The 18003-nt window shown below is 36.9% G+C and overlaps 1 protein-coding gene across 3 annotated transcripts in view; it reads right to left on the minus strand.

Annotated features, from left to right (window-relative positions):
* LOC110024049 (N-acylphosphatidylethanolamine synthase) overlaps positions 1 to 17419 on the minus strand; it is a 22837-nt gene extending 5418 nt beyond the window's left edge. For all 3 annotated transcript variants that reach the window (XM_020723778.1, XM_020723777.1, XM_020723779.1), the window contains exons 1-2: positions 17043 to 17419; positions 2157 to 2284 (exon numbers count right to left, since the gene is read on the minus strand). In XM_020723778.1, coding sequence (XP_020579437.1) covers positions 2157 to 2284; positions 17043 to 17320 — 406 coding nt within the window. In that variant the 5' untranslated portion in view covers positions 17321 to 17419. The remainder of the gene's footprint in view (positions 1 to 2156; positions 2285 to 17042) is intronic.
* Positions 17420 to 18003: the final 584 nt, after the last annotated feature.

Genomic DNA, 18003 nt, shown 5'->3' on the forward strand with positions numbered 1-18003 from the left:
AGGATCACTAGTGGGGGAGCCAGTTTCCTCCTATCCTAGCCATGAATTTATAGACTAAACCTATGATTAACCAATGATTTTCTATAACACTGAATCAGTGTAGAGAATTAAAATTGCTCTTATTTGGCACAATACATATTAAAACCATTTATCTCATCCCATTTCACCAAAAACTCATTGTAGTGGGGAAGATGCTTTTTCATATTAGAAAATTTCATCACATAAACATAGTTTAGTAGTTATTAATTTAAGAATCTATTTTTAAATTCTATTAGTAGTAAATAATTTAGCTTTGATAATATCTTAAACTTTCAGAATTAGTGACAGTAATTTCGTTTGATTTCTGTAAATTTCCTAGTTAATTTATCATTTCAAATTTAAACCTTCCCCGTGGGACCGATATTTGGGATTAAGAAAAAGTCTTATATTACTTGTTAACGATACGTATACTTGCGTAGAATCCCAACTTTAAGTGTTTAAAATAAAATACCACATCAAGTTTTTGGCATGTCGTTGCAAAACAGAATCAACTTTATAAATTTTACACAACTATACTTTCCAAGATCAGATTATATTAGGGATCGACTTTAAGCCCATATCTTTTTGCTTTAGTTATGGATGGTTATACTGGACATTTACAGGAGGATGTACCTTGGTGTATGCTTGTTACTGATGATATCCTTCTCGTAGATAAGAAGAGAGAAAAAGCCCAGGAAAAACTTGAATTATGGAGGTCTACATTGGAGTCTAAAGGCCTCCATTTGAGTATAACTAAAATTGAATACATGGAATGTAATTTTAGTAGTAGTAGCTCTAATGAGAGAAGTGTAACTTTGGGTCATCAAATTAGTAAAAGGTGTGAACGATTTAGATATCTCGAGCCTGTTGTTCAAAGCGATGGTGATATAGATGAGGATTTCAATAGTACAATTCAAGTTGGTTGGTTGCAGTGGAGGAATGCTTCGGGCCTTTTGTGTGATAGAAAAGTACCGCTTAGACTGAAAGAAAAATTTTATAAGACGGTGGTGAGAACTGCAATGCATTATGGCGCTGAGTATTGGCCTTTAAAAGAGAAGCATAATACTCAGTTAAGTGTTGCCGAAATGAATGAGAATGATTAGGTGGAATGATTAGGTGGATGAGTGGCTTTACACTTAAGAGATAAAATGCGAAATGAATATAGGGTTGGTGTAGCTCCTGTGACGAACAAAATTATAGAAAGTCGTCTTAGATGGTTTGGTCACATTAAGCGTCGACCATCTAATGATCCGAATAGGGGAGTAGATGTTTCAGATTCGACTTATGTTAAGAAAGGAAGAAGTAGGCCTAGGAAGACTTGGGCTTATTGTATAAAAAATGATCTTAATTTATTAAAACTAAATGAAAATATGATACTAAATGGGACGCAATTGAGAAAAAGGATTAATGTAGCCTACCCCACGTAGTGGGATTAAGGCTTTATTGTTGTTGTTGTTGTTGTTGTATAGATGATGAAAGAAGGTAGTCTTCGTTTTACATAAAAAAATCTTACCAGTTGATTGGTACAGCTGACAGTCATACCTTCCTGTCAAACTATAAACTAAAATTTTACAGAAAATATTTCAAGTTCTGCAGACACAACTGGTCATTCAACAATCATTAACTACTTCAAAGTTCTTATCTGCAAGAAATATGATCCTCAATGGAATGAAACATGCAGAATTTTTCTAAACTAAAATGCCATACCACTATTTATAAGAAAAAAATGCCTAAAAAAAAGGTGCTGCGCTATACAGTAAGTTCAACATTCCATAAAGCCTCTTCGATTGAGGTAATATTTCAAACATTAAAATTCAAATACGCAAAAGATTGACATAGTGTTATACATCCAATAAATGAGCTCTCAATTCAATTTGTTCAAAAATATATTGAAAGAGTTATATTTACGTCGTTAATTCTATGTCAACAATATCACTCCTGTTTATATAGTGGAGAATTCACAGTACATATGTCAGCCTTCATCTTGGACACAAAGAACTTGGCAACACATTACTTAAATTCATCGGCTCAGAAAAGATGCGGAATCTTCTACATAGTAAATGAAAGAGAGTTATTATCTTCCATAGCATCTACATGGAAATGCAAGAAACTCAAAATGTGCAGAGAAAATGTCTTACCTAGTCGAAATAAGTAAGAATAAATTGCATTTTTAAAACATATATCCTCAGCTGCTAGCACCCACCTAGCTAGCTTTGCATTCATTGTAGGAAAGCCCTTGAATCCCCACATTAGAGGATCATCCAACCTGTTTTATTTAGAAAAGCTTAGTTAAAACCTTTCTAGTTGTTTCCATTTAGAAATTAACTGACCAATAACATTGTGAAGACGACCGATATGATAACGGGTGGCTTGGGGTCTATAAATTTCATTGCGTATCTACAATGCATTGCATGAAATCGTGTATTGCACATACAGAACTTACATATGATAAATTCTTAATTCTAATAATTATTCATCAACTTCAAAACAAAAAAACAAAAAAAATCATATAATAATTATTAGCTTTCTACATAAAACAATGCTTGGAGATTTTGAATCTTAAAACCCAAAACTGAAGAAAACCAAAATTGTATCAAACTTAAATAAAACTAGTCACACATTCAATCCAATAACAATAATTTGCGAAAAATTATAAGTAAAAAAATAATCCAAAATCAAGTCTCTCGTTTGTATAAGACAACCTCTTAGAAAATCTTAAAATCTTACTCGGTCAAGGAGTTGACTAGCAGAAGCAAAATAAATAACATACCCAAATAAAACTTTATACAACTTGATAGTTTTGGCACGCGTCCAAAACCCCTATATAAAGTTACAATATCCCAGTCAGAAGCCCTACTCAGAAATTAAAATAACTTCAAAACACATATCTCTATAGCCGAGAAAAGACATGGAAAGAAGAGAAGAAGTTACATATGGCCAGCCATAAGTAATGCTAAAAACTACATTGGAAATCTCTATAGCACAGATGTTGTTAAGTCTTGCAATATTATTGAATACTGGTAGAGCCAAGTCACAAAAAATTAGTCATGTATATCACACGAAAAGTCCACTCGCAAAAATCAAAAGTTCTCCCACACCAAAGGCTTCATCCTTTAGGAACTTAACAGCAAGAAATTACACCGGATAAAAAAAGTAATCAATTAAAAACAGAGAAAGGCCACTGAATAATCACAAAAGAAGGTGATCCAAGAACCAGCAAATAAATGTTGAAGAAAATAAAATAACTTCACATCAGGAAGATAATAATTCTTGCTTGCAATTCATAAAAATGAATGTACAACAAAAATCATAATAAGGTTACATTATATGACATTCTTTAACCAAAACAATGAGCAAAAAACAAGCCGGTCCATATTGAGTCTCATCATCTTCCTATAACATTAATTTGAACTATAAAAAAATCAAACCAAGCTGAACATATTTCGTAATTTCTAAAAGATTCTTCCATTAGAGCAACATCAGATTATAGAATCTGCTAAATAAAAGAAAGTAATAATTCGCGGACAATTTATTCTCTTCTATCTTCATAAAGCCATGCAACCCCAATAAGGTTTGATAGAACACATGACTCGGCAAGCACATGGAGCTAATAGTTAGCAGTTCAGGTAGTAGCATAGTAAGCTTGATCCACATGAATCCCAGCCCAGGCAAGTTTGGATACATGGTCATAGAATATTGAGGTTGAAGATGAAGATGAAGATGGAGACAATATGATTTCATCCAACACTACAACGCTTCCCAGTTAGAGGCCTATGTCACACTCTCATTCTAGCTGTAGACAAGAGGCTAACCATAGAATGTGCACTACAATTGATTTAGAAGGAGATAACTACAATAGTTTTTTCATTGAAGAGCTCAAATTATTTAATAAAAATGACCTTATCAATAGCCATCATGTTCATTGGCTTCTTAGAAGTTTATCTCAACCAGAGAAATAATCTTCATTCCAACGATAAGGAGTGAGATGTTCTACCAATGCCTCCCTCATTTTGCATGGTACCATAGGTGCAAATGAAGATGAAGAGGCTACTAGATGGAAGGACTTGGCAATCATTATTAGCTAACCCCATAAGCAAAAGTGCAAGGAAAGTCATACTACTAAACACCTTATCGTGGGGAGTTATCATACCTCCCCTACCCGTCATGCCACCCTCCAAATGTTGGCTAAGGAGCCCAAGTTGGTGAATCGATTTAAAACATAGCTTGGTTTGGCTACATTACCCCAAACCAATCTAGTATAAATCATTCAGGGCATAGTTTAAAGGGGCTCATAGCCTTCATCATCATAAAACCTAAATTGATTATAAAATGATGAATTCAAAATTCTAAGGATGGTATAGAAACCCTTCTACTCACTAATTTAAATGAGATTCATATTGATCATTTATCGTGACAGTGTACTCATTAGAAGTGACATGGTACTCCTCATCAGTTTCAAATTATTATGCCTTGTTGTGTGGTGCAAGCATTATAACAAAATAGATATCTCTGTCAATCAACTTAATTACTAAAGTGTACCCAATCAGGACTGAACAGGATAAAATTAGCCCTCTAGTTTCCCAGAGTAACAGATTAAAAGGGGTCAATTACCAATTTAGAAATTCTCAAGATAGATCTCATATCGAGGCAGAGTGTGGCTTCCCAAAAACCCACCACTTGGTTTGTCCACATTAAGTCCCAATTACTAGCTTGAGCATCCAAAACTTCTATAATGAAGCAAACCTCGAGACATGCTATAGTATTTTTTTTCCATTTTATTTACTGATTGATTGTGTATTGATTGGCTCAGATTTCTTAACAAAAAATTTTAAATAGCATCATACTCATTGCAAAGGCTACTAGCAGGCAACAGGACCCAACGAAAAAATTGTATTGAGATTATGCATTTTTACATGATGCAAATCTCTTAAATATAACTGTCTAATAATCTACAATACTATATATAGATATAGATGAAGAAAAATTAGAGGTCAATTTTTATGTGCACACAGTAGTAGCCAGCTCAATAAGCAAGCAATGATGACCAAAAAGTAAGATAAATTATCATTACCCAAACCACTATGCCACCAAGTCTTTGAAACCTTCTCTTGCGGGAGCAAACGGTTAAGCCAAGCTAAAGCCTATTAAGGGTGTGTTGGGGCAGCTGCAGCGACTTCAAAAAGCAGCTATGAAGCTTTTTTTTAGGATAAACTATTATTAGAAAACAACTGATGGTGAAGCAGTGTGGTTGTTGGATAATCTATTGCAGCGTTGTGATGCAGTTGTTTATGAGAAAAAAGGATTGTAATGCCCTTATGTACATGTGTTAGCTATAAGTCCGCTATTTTATAAATAATTCAAACAAAATATGAAAAAACTTTAGTAGTTCAAAAAAAAAATCATAAGTTCATTATTATACTACATCAAGAATAACACATTACATAACACAGAATGAAAAGATAATAAAAATTACAATAACAAGTAATGTCATTATAACATTACTTTTTAAGTTCAAACAATCAAGTCTTCTGGAAATTTTTCCTTCTAAAGCTTCCCTCCATACAGGATCATTATCTGAAGTGGATTGCTCGCTATCATGAGCCCATCTAAAAGAGTAGCAATCATCAAGTATCCTATTTCTGTGACATCTATAAAATATTCACTCATAGGTAGCTTCTCGTCTTAAAGTAAATACATAGCATTGTATACCGCAGTAGCAGTATAAAATTATAGAGACATTAGCAGTTTTTGAACTCATATTTCCAGATAATGTAAAGTTTAATGCTTAAAATATGTATATCTAGATGTTACAAATATAGAATTAAGAATTAAAATTTTGGAGAATATGTGATACCGGAGTTAACCCAAATCACAATAAAAAAGTAAATATTATTACTAAAAGCAAAGAAACGCTTACAACTAATACATTGGAAAGGGAAAATACAACATGCACCAGAAAATCTAAAATAGCAAAAGACATGACACAAATACTAAAGGTGGATCTCAAGTGGTGGTGGTAATTGGTGACCATTAGGGGCTTGGAAAGGCGGCAACAAGGTCGGCAAGGTGCAGGGCCGTGGGAAAACAGTGGGAAGACAGTGTTGGCTTGATGTCTTGTCAAAGTTCAGAGAAAAATAGGTTGAATCCTGAATAGGCTTGATTGTCTTTTCTCTTTGCTTTTATTCTATTAAATAACAATCTTACAATCTATTTTAGATACAAAATAAAGTGCATAATCTATTTTAGGTAACTTAATAATGCATATTCCTAATCTAAATATTCAGCTAAAAGGAAAATAAATCAGAATAAAGATATTGGAAATAATGAAGCTTCTAATTATAGAAAACTCCTAATTTAGTTGTCTGATTTTCGTCCTTCCTGGTTGACATCCCCCTCAAATTGATGTTGACTGATCAGGAAGCATCGATTTGCTAACAAGAAACTGATAATACTGTCGGGACAAAAAAATCCACCAAGCCATGAGTTTCGAAGCCTCAAAATGCCGAAGCCAAAATTTTCCCGAAGCCTAAGAATGTTGAAGTCTGAGAGTGTCGAAGCCTGAAAATGCCGAAGCCCAAGAGTGTCGAAGTCCAAAAGTGTCGAAGCCCGAGAGACCGAAGCCTGAGATTGCCGAAGCCCTAAAGTGTCGAAGCCAAAGTTTTGCCAAAACCTAAGAGATCTATGGCTTGTCGAAGCTGAAGCCATCGATCTAGGAATGAATGTCAAAGCCGAAGCCGAAGCAGACGAAACGAAGCGTAAGAAGCAGTCAAAGATGTCACAGAAGCAGCGATGCCTGGTAAAGAAGATCTGAATTAGACGAATAATAATACAAACATAAAAGCCCTTTTTCAACGCAAGAATCCTTGTATTCCACAAGATGATACCCTAGAGTCCCTGCAGGTGGTGTGGAGCGGACAGAGGAATTGAATTGTCGGCTTCGTTCTCATATTTTTGAGAGCAAGACCAAAATCGTCGAAACGTGCATTAAACCATTCGTCTGGAAGCACGTTCGCCGACTTCACATCGCGGTGGGTAATCGGCGGATTAGAACAGTGAAGCGCGAGGATGGCTTTTGCCGTTTGTAGAGCGAGGCGTAATAAGCCGAATTCCGAATAGGCTCAATGTTTCTAGCGAAGAAAGTCTAAAAGTCGCAGTCGTTGACGAAGGAAACCATGAAGAGAAGGAATCTTATGGTGAACAATAGCAATCCAGCGAAGGAGTCTGAGATATGGATCAGGAGTTGATCGAGGCACGTCGAGCCCTGCAGTCTCCAGCACATGACCAAACACAGAGATTTCGTTCAGGTAGAACATCATCAGTGCTCCGCACATCGCCGCTACCGCCGAATGAAGCAAACAGAGGACGAAGAACGTCGATGATTGAGGTGATTGCGCCGAGGATGGTGGCGCCATGGACGATTGAGTTGAAATTCTACGGTAGGGTGAGCAGAGTCGTAACCCTAACCCTATTGGCGAGCCCAGGAACGAGAGGGAGGGGACGTAGAAGGAGGACAACGCAGCCCGGTAGAAGATGAATCGAAGGCGGAGTAGTTCCTCTATTCCCGCAAAAAGGTCTGCGGGAAGGGAGTTTTGAGGCTCCTTCAACGATTATCGGTAGTAAGGACAAAATTTGGCTCTGATACCATGTCAAAGTTCTGAGAAAAATAGGTTGAATCCTGAATAGGCTCGATTGTATTTTCTCTTTGCTTTCATTCCATTAAATAACAATCTTACAATCTATTTTAGGTACAAAATAAAGTGCATAATTTATTTTAGCTAACTTAATAATACATATTCCTAATCTAAATATTCAGCTAAAAGGTAAATAAATCAAAATAAAAATATTGGAAATAAGGAAGCTTCTAATTATAGAGAACTTCTAATTTAGTTGTCTGATTTCCGTCCTTCCTGATTGACAGCAACACAGGGAATTGTTGTAACCGGCAGGAACCAGCAAGAATAAGCTCTCCCAGGATGCTGGAATAATGGAGGACATCAGTGGAATCACTTTCTGGGGGTGGCAGCAAATCCAGGAGTAACAAGGTGGCAGGGAAGGCAAAATACTGCAGGAAAATAGTGATTGTCTGTGATTCCGAGTGACGGGGGCAAAGGAAGTAGGCAAGAAGCCATGCATGAAGGTTGGGAAAGGGTGGAGGGCGGTTGTGTGGGGCAGCAGCAAGGCTGGGAAGTGAGAGAGGTGATTGGAAAGAAAGGAATTGTAGGAAACAACAACAAAAGCTGCTGTTGCGGGCAGCTGCAGCAAGGTACGGTGATCGGGAGTTACGTGGGGAGGATGTGGAAGGGAATAGGAAAGATGATCACCACCTTAGAAGAGATACAGTCGGAGCACCACCCAAACACTCAAATACAACCCTAGAAGAGAGAAAACGGATGTCAACAGCTATCCTAAACAAACTCACGCCGAAACTGACCATCAAACCCCACTACAACACGTATATGAAAAAATACTAAAAAGAAGTATAGGATGATAGGAAATAAAGCATAAAAAGAAGAAAAACGGGACTTTCAGCCCGTTTCCCACGATCGTGTGAGTCGCGGCTCGCGTCCTGCATCCAAAGCAGGGGCTCTCCCACATCAATATGTGTGATACAAGTAAATAATAAAATTAAGGGTTCGAAGCCAATAAAAAAATGCATGATCAATCATTATCAGAAGAAAAAAAAGAACATTAAAGCAAAATCATAACGCAACAACACTGCATCTTGTTTAATATTTTGTTGGATTACAATAAATTACACAAGTCATGAACCACTGATGAATCACATAAAAACATAAGAAAAAGTTTCCCAAACAAAATAAAATATTTTAAGCCACACAACAGAAATAACAAGCAATAGATGCTTCACTCCTCAACTAAAGCAATTATAATCTATTCTCTTAGTTGAACTACAATATCAACACATTCACCTTTCTAAGTCGGGCAATCCTCAACTTCTTTGATATCCATTTTTAACTGACGAACCCTGTATTCATAAGTTTAATTTTGAACATATGTTTGATATATCTAAACAATTAATATCAATGTTATAATTTGAAGAATGTCGTCGTGCATAATTATATAATGTCATTATCGTTGCCACTATTTTGACTTATGTATAAATAGGCATGTCGCTTAAAATAATCCATTTTTTCTTCCAAAGACCAAAATTTCTCCCAATAAAATCATATAATAGAAATGTTGTTTGTTAAATATTTTGTTCTACCACGAACCACTTCACTATTTCTTTCAAAATTTGAGATGTAATATTTTGTTTCAGGAAATGGACTTGAGAGACTCAGTTGCATAGCATCCACAAGATAGTACTTCTGTTGAATCACGCAAAATATTTACACTTAAATTGTATTTCTAAAGAGATAGCTACTTCATGTACAATTAAAAAGTATCCAAAAGTGGCATAGCAAAATTAAAGTTAGGAGCATGTTGCAACTTTGAATATATGGCTATCATATGTACTTTATTCTCATCCAATCATGACAAACGTGAAACACATATTAAAGTCACAAACCACTATAACATTTTACGTCGGTGAACCACACCGATACTAGCATTTAACTAATTAACAATAATAAACAAATATTATTGTTGAATACAAATATGAAATTAATACAAAACACGATGGAACTCTAAAATTGAAATAAAGAAAACGACATAGAAAATTATGCTTGGGTAGATTTAGGGTGGAAGTGGTGTACGGCTAGGGGTTTGGAAGGTGGTGGGGTGGTGAAAAAAGGAGGTTGGCAAGCAGAAATAGCTAGGTATGGGTGGATCCGGTTAAGGCAGCAAGGAGGTGGGGCAGCAAACAGTGGGTGGTTGTTTCAAGAGGCTGCAGCAAGTGACGGGAAGAAAACAACAGCAATTTGTTATTTCCAAGGGGCGGCAACACGAGTGGAATGGAAATATAGTAAGTTACTATTTTCGAAGGGTGATTCACCAAAAGGTGCAACGACGAGAGTGGTGGGAGTCGATGCGGGATGGGAACCGAAGCACCACTTAAGATCTCAGGATACAACCCTAGAAGGGAAAAGGGAGACGTCGAAGGCTATCCAGAAACAAACACGACAAAAACAAACCAATAAGAAACAAAAAAAAAATATTAGTCTCGAAATAACTAGGAGCGAACCCTACTCCAAATGGGCGGCAAAACGTAGTCGTGGAGAGTCGGTCAGCCCTCAAAAGTCTAGACTAAATGACCCAAGTATGTGAATGCTCGGTTCCATTATCTCAAATCCCGGGAGTCTTCGACCTCATCCATTGAAGCATTTGTCTCATCATAGTATGGAGTCCAGTCAACCATATTAATGGTAGAGAACATGTTGTAATCTAGAAAGGATGGAGGTCTTCGATTGCACCTCTAAAAGAACTTGGATTTCATTGTCGGATACACACTCACAAAACACCCGAGAAGGGTTCCCGAATTGCGCATAACCATCTTTATTTATCCAACCATCTGTGAGTACTTTGTTGAACGGAACTAGAATTTTTGTCAAGTGTGCTCTACAGAGTCCTCCAAAGGTAGCCAAAGGTTGGCTCATCGCTCTCTCAAGTGAAGACAGACTAAACCTATTCTAATAGTGGCAACTTAGGGGATAAGTTGTCGATCATGATATCCTAAAACTCTCTTTGTAGTGGTTGTCCAGCGTCTGATCTCGACTCTTCTATCTCACTACCCTCTAATATCACCAAAATTTATTCCACCGGAACCTCTCAGCTCACAATAGCACCTTTAACCTTGGACTTCACAGAAGGCAGAAGACCTATGCCCTTTTCATCATTCATGAATGAGTAAACGTTCTTGAACCCATCATGTTGAATTTTGCGATCAAGTTGTCATGATCTCCACAACATAATGTAACAAGCATCCATGAACAATATCACATCACATTTGATCCTACAGCTGATCCCCAATCGAACAGTCCACAAGGCATCTTCTATCAATGCTAACAATAATATTTTTCTCCAACTAAGCCAGAGAATATGACTGGAAATTTCTCGAAATAGTGAGACTCAACTTATCCATCATCTATGTAGCATCACATTCTTATTACTACCTCCATCGATAATAAGGTTGCATACTTTTCCTTTACAGTGCAACGATGTAAAAGATATGACAAATCCATTACTGTTGTGTCGTAATCTCAATCTGAAAGACCCGTCGAACCATAAGCATCTCACTCTCATCAGCTAGAAGGTGGTGTTCCTGCACATTCTCAATATCTTTTGTCTCCAATACCACTGTTCACTTCTACTACACCCTGCTCAGTGAAAAAAACAACTCTGGCATAAGGCAACTAAAAGCAAGTATCCAACCCATGACATCTAAAACAGTTCCTTGTGGGCACTATGTTGGGTGTGCTACTCCTCTCGAGCTTTTTCCCACTCTAATCAACTCTATGATCTTTCTGGATAGTTTTCACATCTTCCTCGGGTGTGCTACTAGCTCCTCCTAACACATGTAACTATCTCACTGAAGATATGGTCCTAATTTGTTTCTCCATCTTCAGCGCTAAGGTCTGAACATCACCCAACGACCAATACAATTGTTGCCAGACACAATTATTGATAGTTGGCTTCATGCCTCCCAACTATCTGGCTATAAAGTGCTCCTCTGACTCTGTCAGCTCGCATTTCAGCATGAGCTGCTAAATTTTTGTTGTGAACTTTTCCACTGACAATTCTCTACTGTAGGTGGTGACGCTTCAAGAACATGTCCTCGCGGAAGTGCGGGGGTAGATATTTTATTTGCATCTCATTCTTCAACTTCTCTCAAGAGTTAATTTTATTCCTACCTTCTTTCCATCTTACTCTCTTCAAGTTCTCCCACCAGAAAGAGGCACACTTTGCCAACTTTATGGCAGCAAGCTTCACTCTCCTATCAGTCAGCACCTCCTTGTACTAAAAAATCCTCTCAATAGTCTCCAACCACTCAATGAACTCATATGGATTCATTTGACCCTCGAAATATGATAAGTTACCTTCACTCTCAAGTCTCTCTATCCTCCACAAGTCACTCCATCCCTTGGCCTTCTCTAATACTGAATCTCAAAGTGTCATGGTCTATCCTCCTCTTCACTGGAATCATCCTTACAGAATAGATTCAAATTTTTCTCCCTCCTGCTATCACAATACATGGTGATCTCTCCATGAGTCATTTCCTCAATTTCAGCGAGCTTGCTAAAGTCGGGAAATTTCCCACTGCATCTCTTCCATAGCAAGTTCTTGAACGGCTTCCGGCACTTCCTTGGTGGCACGGCTATGGTTTAGGTTTGAGAAGTGAAAGAAAGGGGGTGGTTTAGAGTAGGAAAAAATTTTGATGGTTGATTTAAAAAATCAACCAGGGGGCAAGGGGTTTTTGGGTGGAGTTTAGTAACCCCTAGAATAGAACTGAGGTTAGACTAGCTCTGATACCAAATAATATTGGGGTTTGATCAAACATTAATGGTAAACACATAATATTATTGTTGAATCCAAATATGAAATTACAACATAACACGATGAAAATCTGAAATTGCACAAAAAATGACACAACACCATACCAAGGTGTAAATAGTCAATGCAGGAAAAAGTTTGGCTTTTTTTTTTTTTTTGTGGTGGTGGTTGGGGGGGACGAAATATAGCAGGTTGTTTCGGAGATGCGGCAGCAAAGGTGCAGCGACAAGGGTGTAAATAGTCAATGCAGGAAGAGATAGGAAAGGGAATATGATGGATAAAGCACTTGGAGACCAAGATACAGCTGAGCACCACTTAGAATCATAGGAAATAGCCCTAGAAAACAAGAGGGAGACGTCGGCCACTGTCTTGAAGCCGACATAGCAAAACTAACCCTAAACACCAAAAAATACAAATAAAGTCCTTAGATAACTAAGAGTGAACCCCACTCCAATTAGGTGGCAAATCTCAGCCTTGGAGGGTCGATCGGCCCCTCATAAGTCTGGACCAAATGATCCAAGAGTGCAGACGCCTAGTTTTAATGTCTCGTATCTCAGGTGCAGGCGCCCGCATCACACGCCTTACAATGTAAGTCGTTTTCTCATCATTAGAAACACGAGCATCCACATGTGTTCCATTAATTGCCTCAATGTAGACCTGTTATATTTCCCACCTGGAAACCAAAATATAAACAGAGCATCACTTGGAATCATAGGATGCATACCTAGAAGGGAAGAGAGAGACGTAGACCACTGTCCAGAAACAAACATAGAAAAACTAACCCTAGACACCAACAAATACAAATAAAGTCCTTGGATAACTATGTGTGAACCTTATTCCAATTGGGTGGTAAATCTCAGCCTTGGAAGGTTATGATCGGCCCCTCAGAAATCTGGACCGAACGATTTAAGAGTGGCAACTCCCAGTTCCAGTGTCTCACGTCTTAGGCAAGGATGCCCACGTTACACACCTTACGATGTAAGTCACATTCTCATCTTTAGAAACACGAGTATCCACATGTGTTCCATTAATTGCCCCAATATAGTCTTATACCACAAGTTATTTTGTCAAGCACATTCAAATAGCTAAAAAAATGAGTTTATATTGAAATAAGGCATATAATGATAATCATATATTGTCTCGAGAGGTTATTCTAAAAAGTAGGATCTAGCGGCTTCACATTAGCATATGTCAAGCAAACAAGAGCATCTAAACCGATACTGAAATATCTACTAATTAATTCATATGAATATTGAAAGCGCCTACATGTTACCTTTATTGACTCATTGTGTTATAATATAAAGTGTTATCCCTAATGCTTCTCTTGTCATTGTGCTTGAAGAGCCTTTGAGAATCATAAGTTTGCAAATCTTATAAAGATCAATAAATATTGCTTGCGAGAAACGAAACATACCATGAAATCTCCATGTGTTTCATGCTAGCAGATCCCCAATCTATTTATCTCCAATGTAAGTTGATGTAATTGAGAGAGTTACAAATATAAATTTTGCAGTACTCATTAATTAAGCATACAACAACGATCATAGCCTTCTTGCAGCGCTCTTTCTTGTGATCATATATAACTGTAGCAACACAAGTAAAAATTCATAAAGCGCCACTCAAATAAACACCAACTGGAGGCCCTCTTAATTCATATAAGATAAAAACATTTCAATAAAATGTGTAAATAAACAAACAATTCAAGGAAATTTATAAACACTACATAAATAGATGTAAAACAATAAATAAAAGTTTGACCATGACAAAATACGAAAGTTCAACAATCACAAACCAATACGAATTGCTAACCCTTAACCCATCACAAATTTCTAGCCTTATTGGCTTTCAAGGAAAAATTTAAGCTAATAAACTCTTTGTTCAACTGCAATCGACACGAACGCCTCTCTTTTACTTGGTCCCCTCAAGAAAATTAGTAGAGAACAAGTACAGTAAAATATCATCATAAACTTTAGGGATCATCTCAAGTATTCTGATAACATCAAAAACAGAAATAGGTTTGTGTGATGAACTTGTCTCAGAAGACAATTTTTAACATGTTGAAACTGATATACAAACTTGATCCCTCGGGAAAAATGCTCCGCAGGTTTTCTTTTTTCTCAAGATAGGTTCAACAAAATATTCACGCTTCGTATGACTAAATATAGTGTGCTCAATTATGGCATGGCATGAACCTCTCTCAGGATCATTTGAGTTACCACTCTGTTGAGATACTTCTTGCGGATCTAAGACAATTGGGGCTTCATGACTCGGAGCCCGTGCATAGCCACCACTAACAACGACTCCACCAAACATTATGTCAAGTTTATCCTAAGTTCAGAATCAATGTCACAAAGTTTGAATTTTTTTTATATTATGAGCAACCTAGATTTCAGTGAAGGGAAAGTAATAATCATAGTATGATGCAAATTATAAACACGTTATAGGACATAAGAAATCAAAAAAAATATAGCTTCACCTCTAATTTTTTCTTCCACTTTTTTTCAAAAGCAACCATAGTCTTCCCTCAGTGGTCCTAACCCAATTCAATTGATCCGTATTTTAATTTTTCCACAACTTTCATTTTTTTTTTTTAGTTGGTTTCATTTTTTTTAACTGACTCCTGTCATATTCTCTTCCATTTTTCTCACAAAAATTTTGTATTATATTTTGTCAGTCTTCTTTACTGAAATGCGTTGTAGGTTGATTACCTTATTCTACCTCATTCAGGCAGACAATACAAAAAACAATCGCAACTTCTTTATCCCATGTAGCAGATAATTTGACTTCTCTTGATTTGTTCATTACAACTCACTAGTGAAAAAATATTAATTAGAAATGTGAGAAATAGTTTTAAGAATTTAAAAAAAATGGAAGTTTAAGGCTTAAAGTCAATATAAAGAGTTAAAGAATCTATCATCAAACCATTAGAGTAAGGCAAAGGACCTATAGAAAAGAGAATCTTGATTGTCTTACATCAATGTAGAATAAACTTCTATATATCAAAATGCATAGCATCATAAAAGACACCAAGAAGAATCTTAAGATCATATGACTCATCACAAGCCTCTGCATAAAGCAATCAATTCTAAACCAATTTTCGAATCCTCAAATAACATATATAAAATTGCATGACATCCACATATATTCTCAGATTTTAAATCAAAGCTTCCAAGCCAATATCATATATCTATTCTAATAACAAGTTAAATAGTGTCAATTTGCATGACATCTACATACATGAACCTCAACACCCTTTGTCAGGAAATTCATAACCAATAATCATCTACTCACATTGTAAAGAAAGATTATATGCCCCAATAGCATACTAAAAGCAAGCATATAAGAAGAATGGTATAGATAAGGAGAAAAAAGAGAGCCCCATAAGATCCTAAACTCCACACAAATCGAGAAATCAATAAACAATAACCAAACACACCCAAAGTTCGGGTTGTTGATTATCCGTCCAAGCCAAACATTTACAATTTCCTATGCAATATCAACTGCAAAATAAAGTAGAGGGTAATGCACAATAAACAGTAAAATGGAGGAACAAAAAAAACCAAAAAAGTTAAATTGAATATCCCAAGCATACCAAAAAAAACCAAAGCAATCAGAGACGAACACAGATAAGTCATAACCAAACACACCGGACCTCCACACATAAGGAGGAGAGCCTCGAAACCCCCAATGCTCATCAATTGTTATTCCAACATACCAAAGAAACCAGAGAAAGCCACAGTGAAATCATAACCAAACACACCCAAACGCACACAGAGGAAAGAGAGCCCTATAAGCCACCCTGCCCCCTCGTGCTCATTAATTCGCATTTCAGCATACCATAAAAATTAGAGAAAATATAGATGTCATAACCAAAAAAATCTTAAAGCACACAGAAGGAGAGCACTATAAACCTCCCATGTTCATCAATTCACATTTCAGAATACCAAGAAAACAAAACAATAAAAAAAAAATCAGAGAAACTCACATAGATGTCATAACCAACACACTCGCACACAACCCCCGCATGTGGAATGCTAGTAACAGGCAACAATGTTCAACAGAGAGCATTATTGTGATACATGTTTCTACCCGATTTGATCCCTTAAATCTACCTGAGCAAGGATTTACTAGATATATACAAAGAAAATTTATTTGCCGGCTTAATATGGAAGCAATGCTGACCAGAAAGTGAGAAAAATCACTATTACCCAACCTAAGAATTTCAAACAAAATTTCAGTCAAAAATCCCAGGTAATCCAGAAAAAATTAATAGAACAAATTATAAACCTACATCTGCCTAGAGTCTGCATTCCGCTAATCAATCCACATATAATTAAGTGCCGACTTGACGATCCACGTGAAAATCTTCAAACCGTAACAAGAAACAAATCACATCAACAAATTTCAGCTCAAAAAAAAAAAAAAAAAACAAACAAAACAAAATCTACGAAAACCACATGCATAACAGCAAATATCAAGATTTAGCAGCCACAACCGCATACAAATATTCTTAAGATTAACCTCAGCAAGAAAATATCAGAGAAATATAAAGCAGAAGGCACAGAAGAATCACCGACGTAGACATGTGGTTGCTGACTGTGATTAGCGGTCGGTCAGGTGATCGGCAGTGGACGAGGCGTTGAAGGGTTTCGGCGTTGTGGACGTGGGTGGAATTGAGGAAGGAGGTGAACATCTTGGCCAAGGCCCCAACAGATGCGATGACCAGCGCGCGGGGGATACCACCAAGGTGATCCGCCTTTCCCGCCCATCTCATCGCCGACGTCGCCAGTTTGGTCCCGACCGTCGCCTTTAGGGTTCCGGCCGCCGCCTCCGATGGCATCGGTTGTTCGTGCATTGGCTTTGTATGGCCGCTGCGAAGAATTGTCTGCGGGGCGGAGGTATAGTCGACTTCAGTTGAAGTGGCGGAGCTGGAGCACGGTTAAGTTCTTCAAGGCAGATTGGACGGGTGTTTGTTTATAAACACCCGGGTTCTAAGTTCTAGATGAGAAATGTTCAGTAAAATATACAGCAATCCATGTAGAGAACTTCAATTGATTTTATTGTTTTTTATGTGATTTTTATTTAATTAAAGTTTATTGATATGCAATTTAACTCTGTTTTTTTATATGAATTACAGTAAATTTCATTTATATAAATATCATTCAATTAATTTTCTTTTTCTTTTTTTTATAATTTTTATTGTTTGTCAGAAAATTAGTAGTGATAGAGTTATATTAACCTCTTAGTATTATATAATAATTCTTCACGCAGTTAAAAGAAGAGTCAATATAGAGGACATTAGAGATTGTTAAACTATGGAGTCCAGCCCAGTTAAAGTAATTTCACCATGTCGATAGGTTACAAGACATTTCTAACATTGAAGGGTCAGAAATAGTATTACATAATTGGGGCTTATCGAGTTATCAATGTGACTTCAGCTAGGGGAGTGGAAAAGCGGATTGAGAATATGAGAGCAACCCAACTGCAACCATGGCAAGGGGTTGTGCGTTGGCGATCAAGATTCATTGTCACTGATGG

Source organism: Phalaenopsis equestris, unplaced genomic scaffold (assembly GCF_001263595.1).
Source record: "Phalaenopsis equestris unplaced genomic scaffold, ASM126359v1 Scaffold000240, whole genome shotgun sequence".
Taxonomy (NCBI): Eukaryota; Viridiplantae; Streptophyta; class Magnoliopsida; order Asparagales; family Orchidaceae; genus Phalaenopsis; species Phalaenopsis equestris.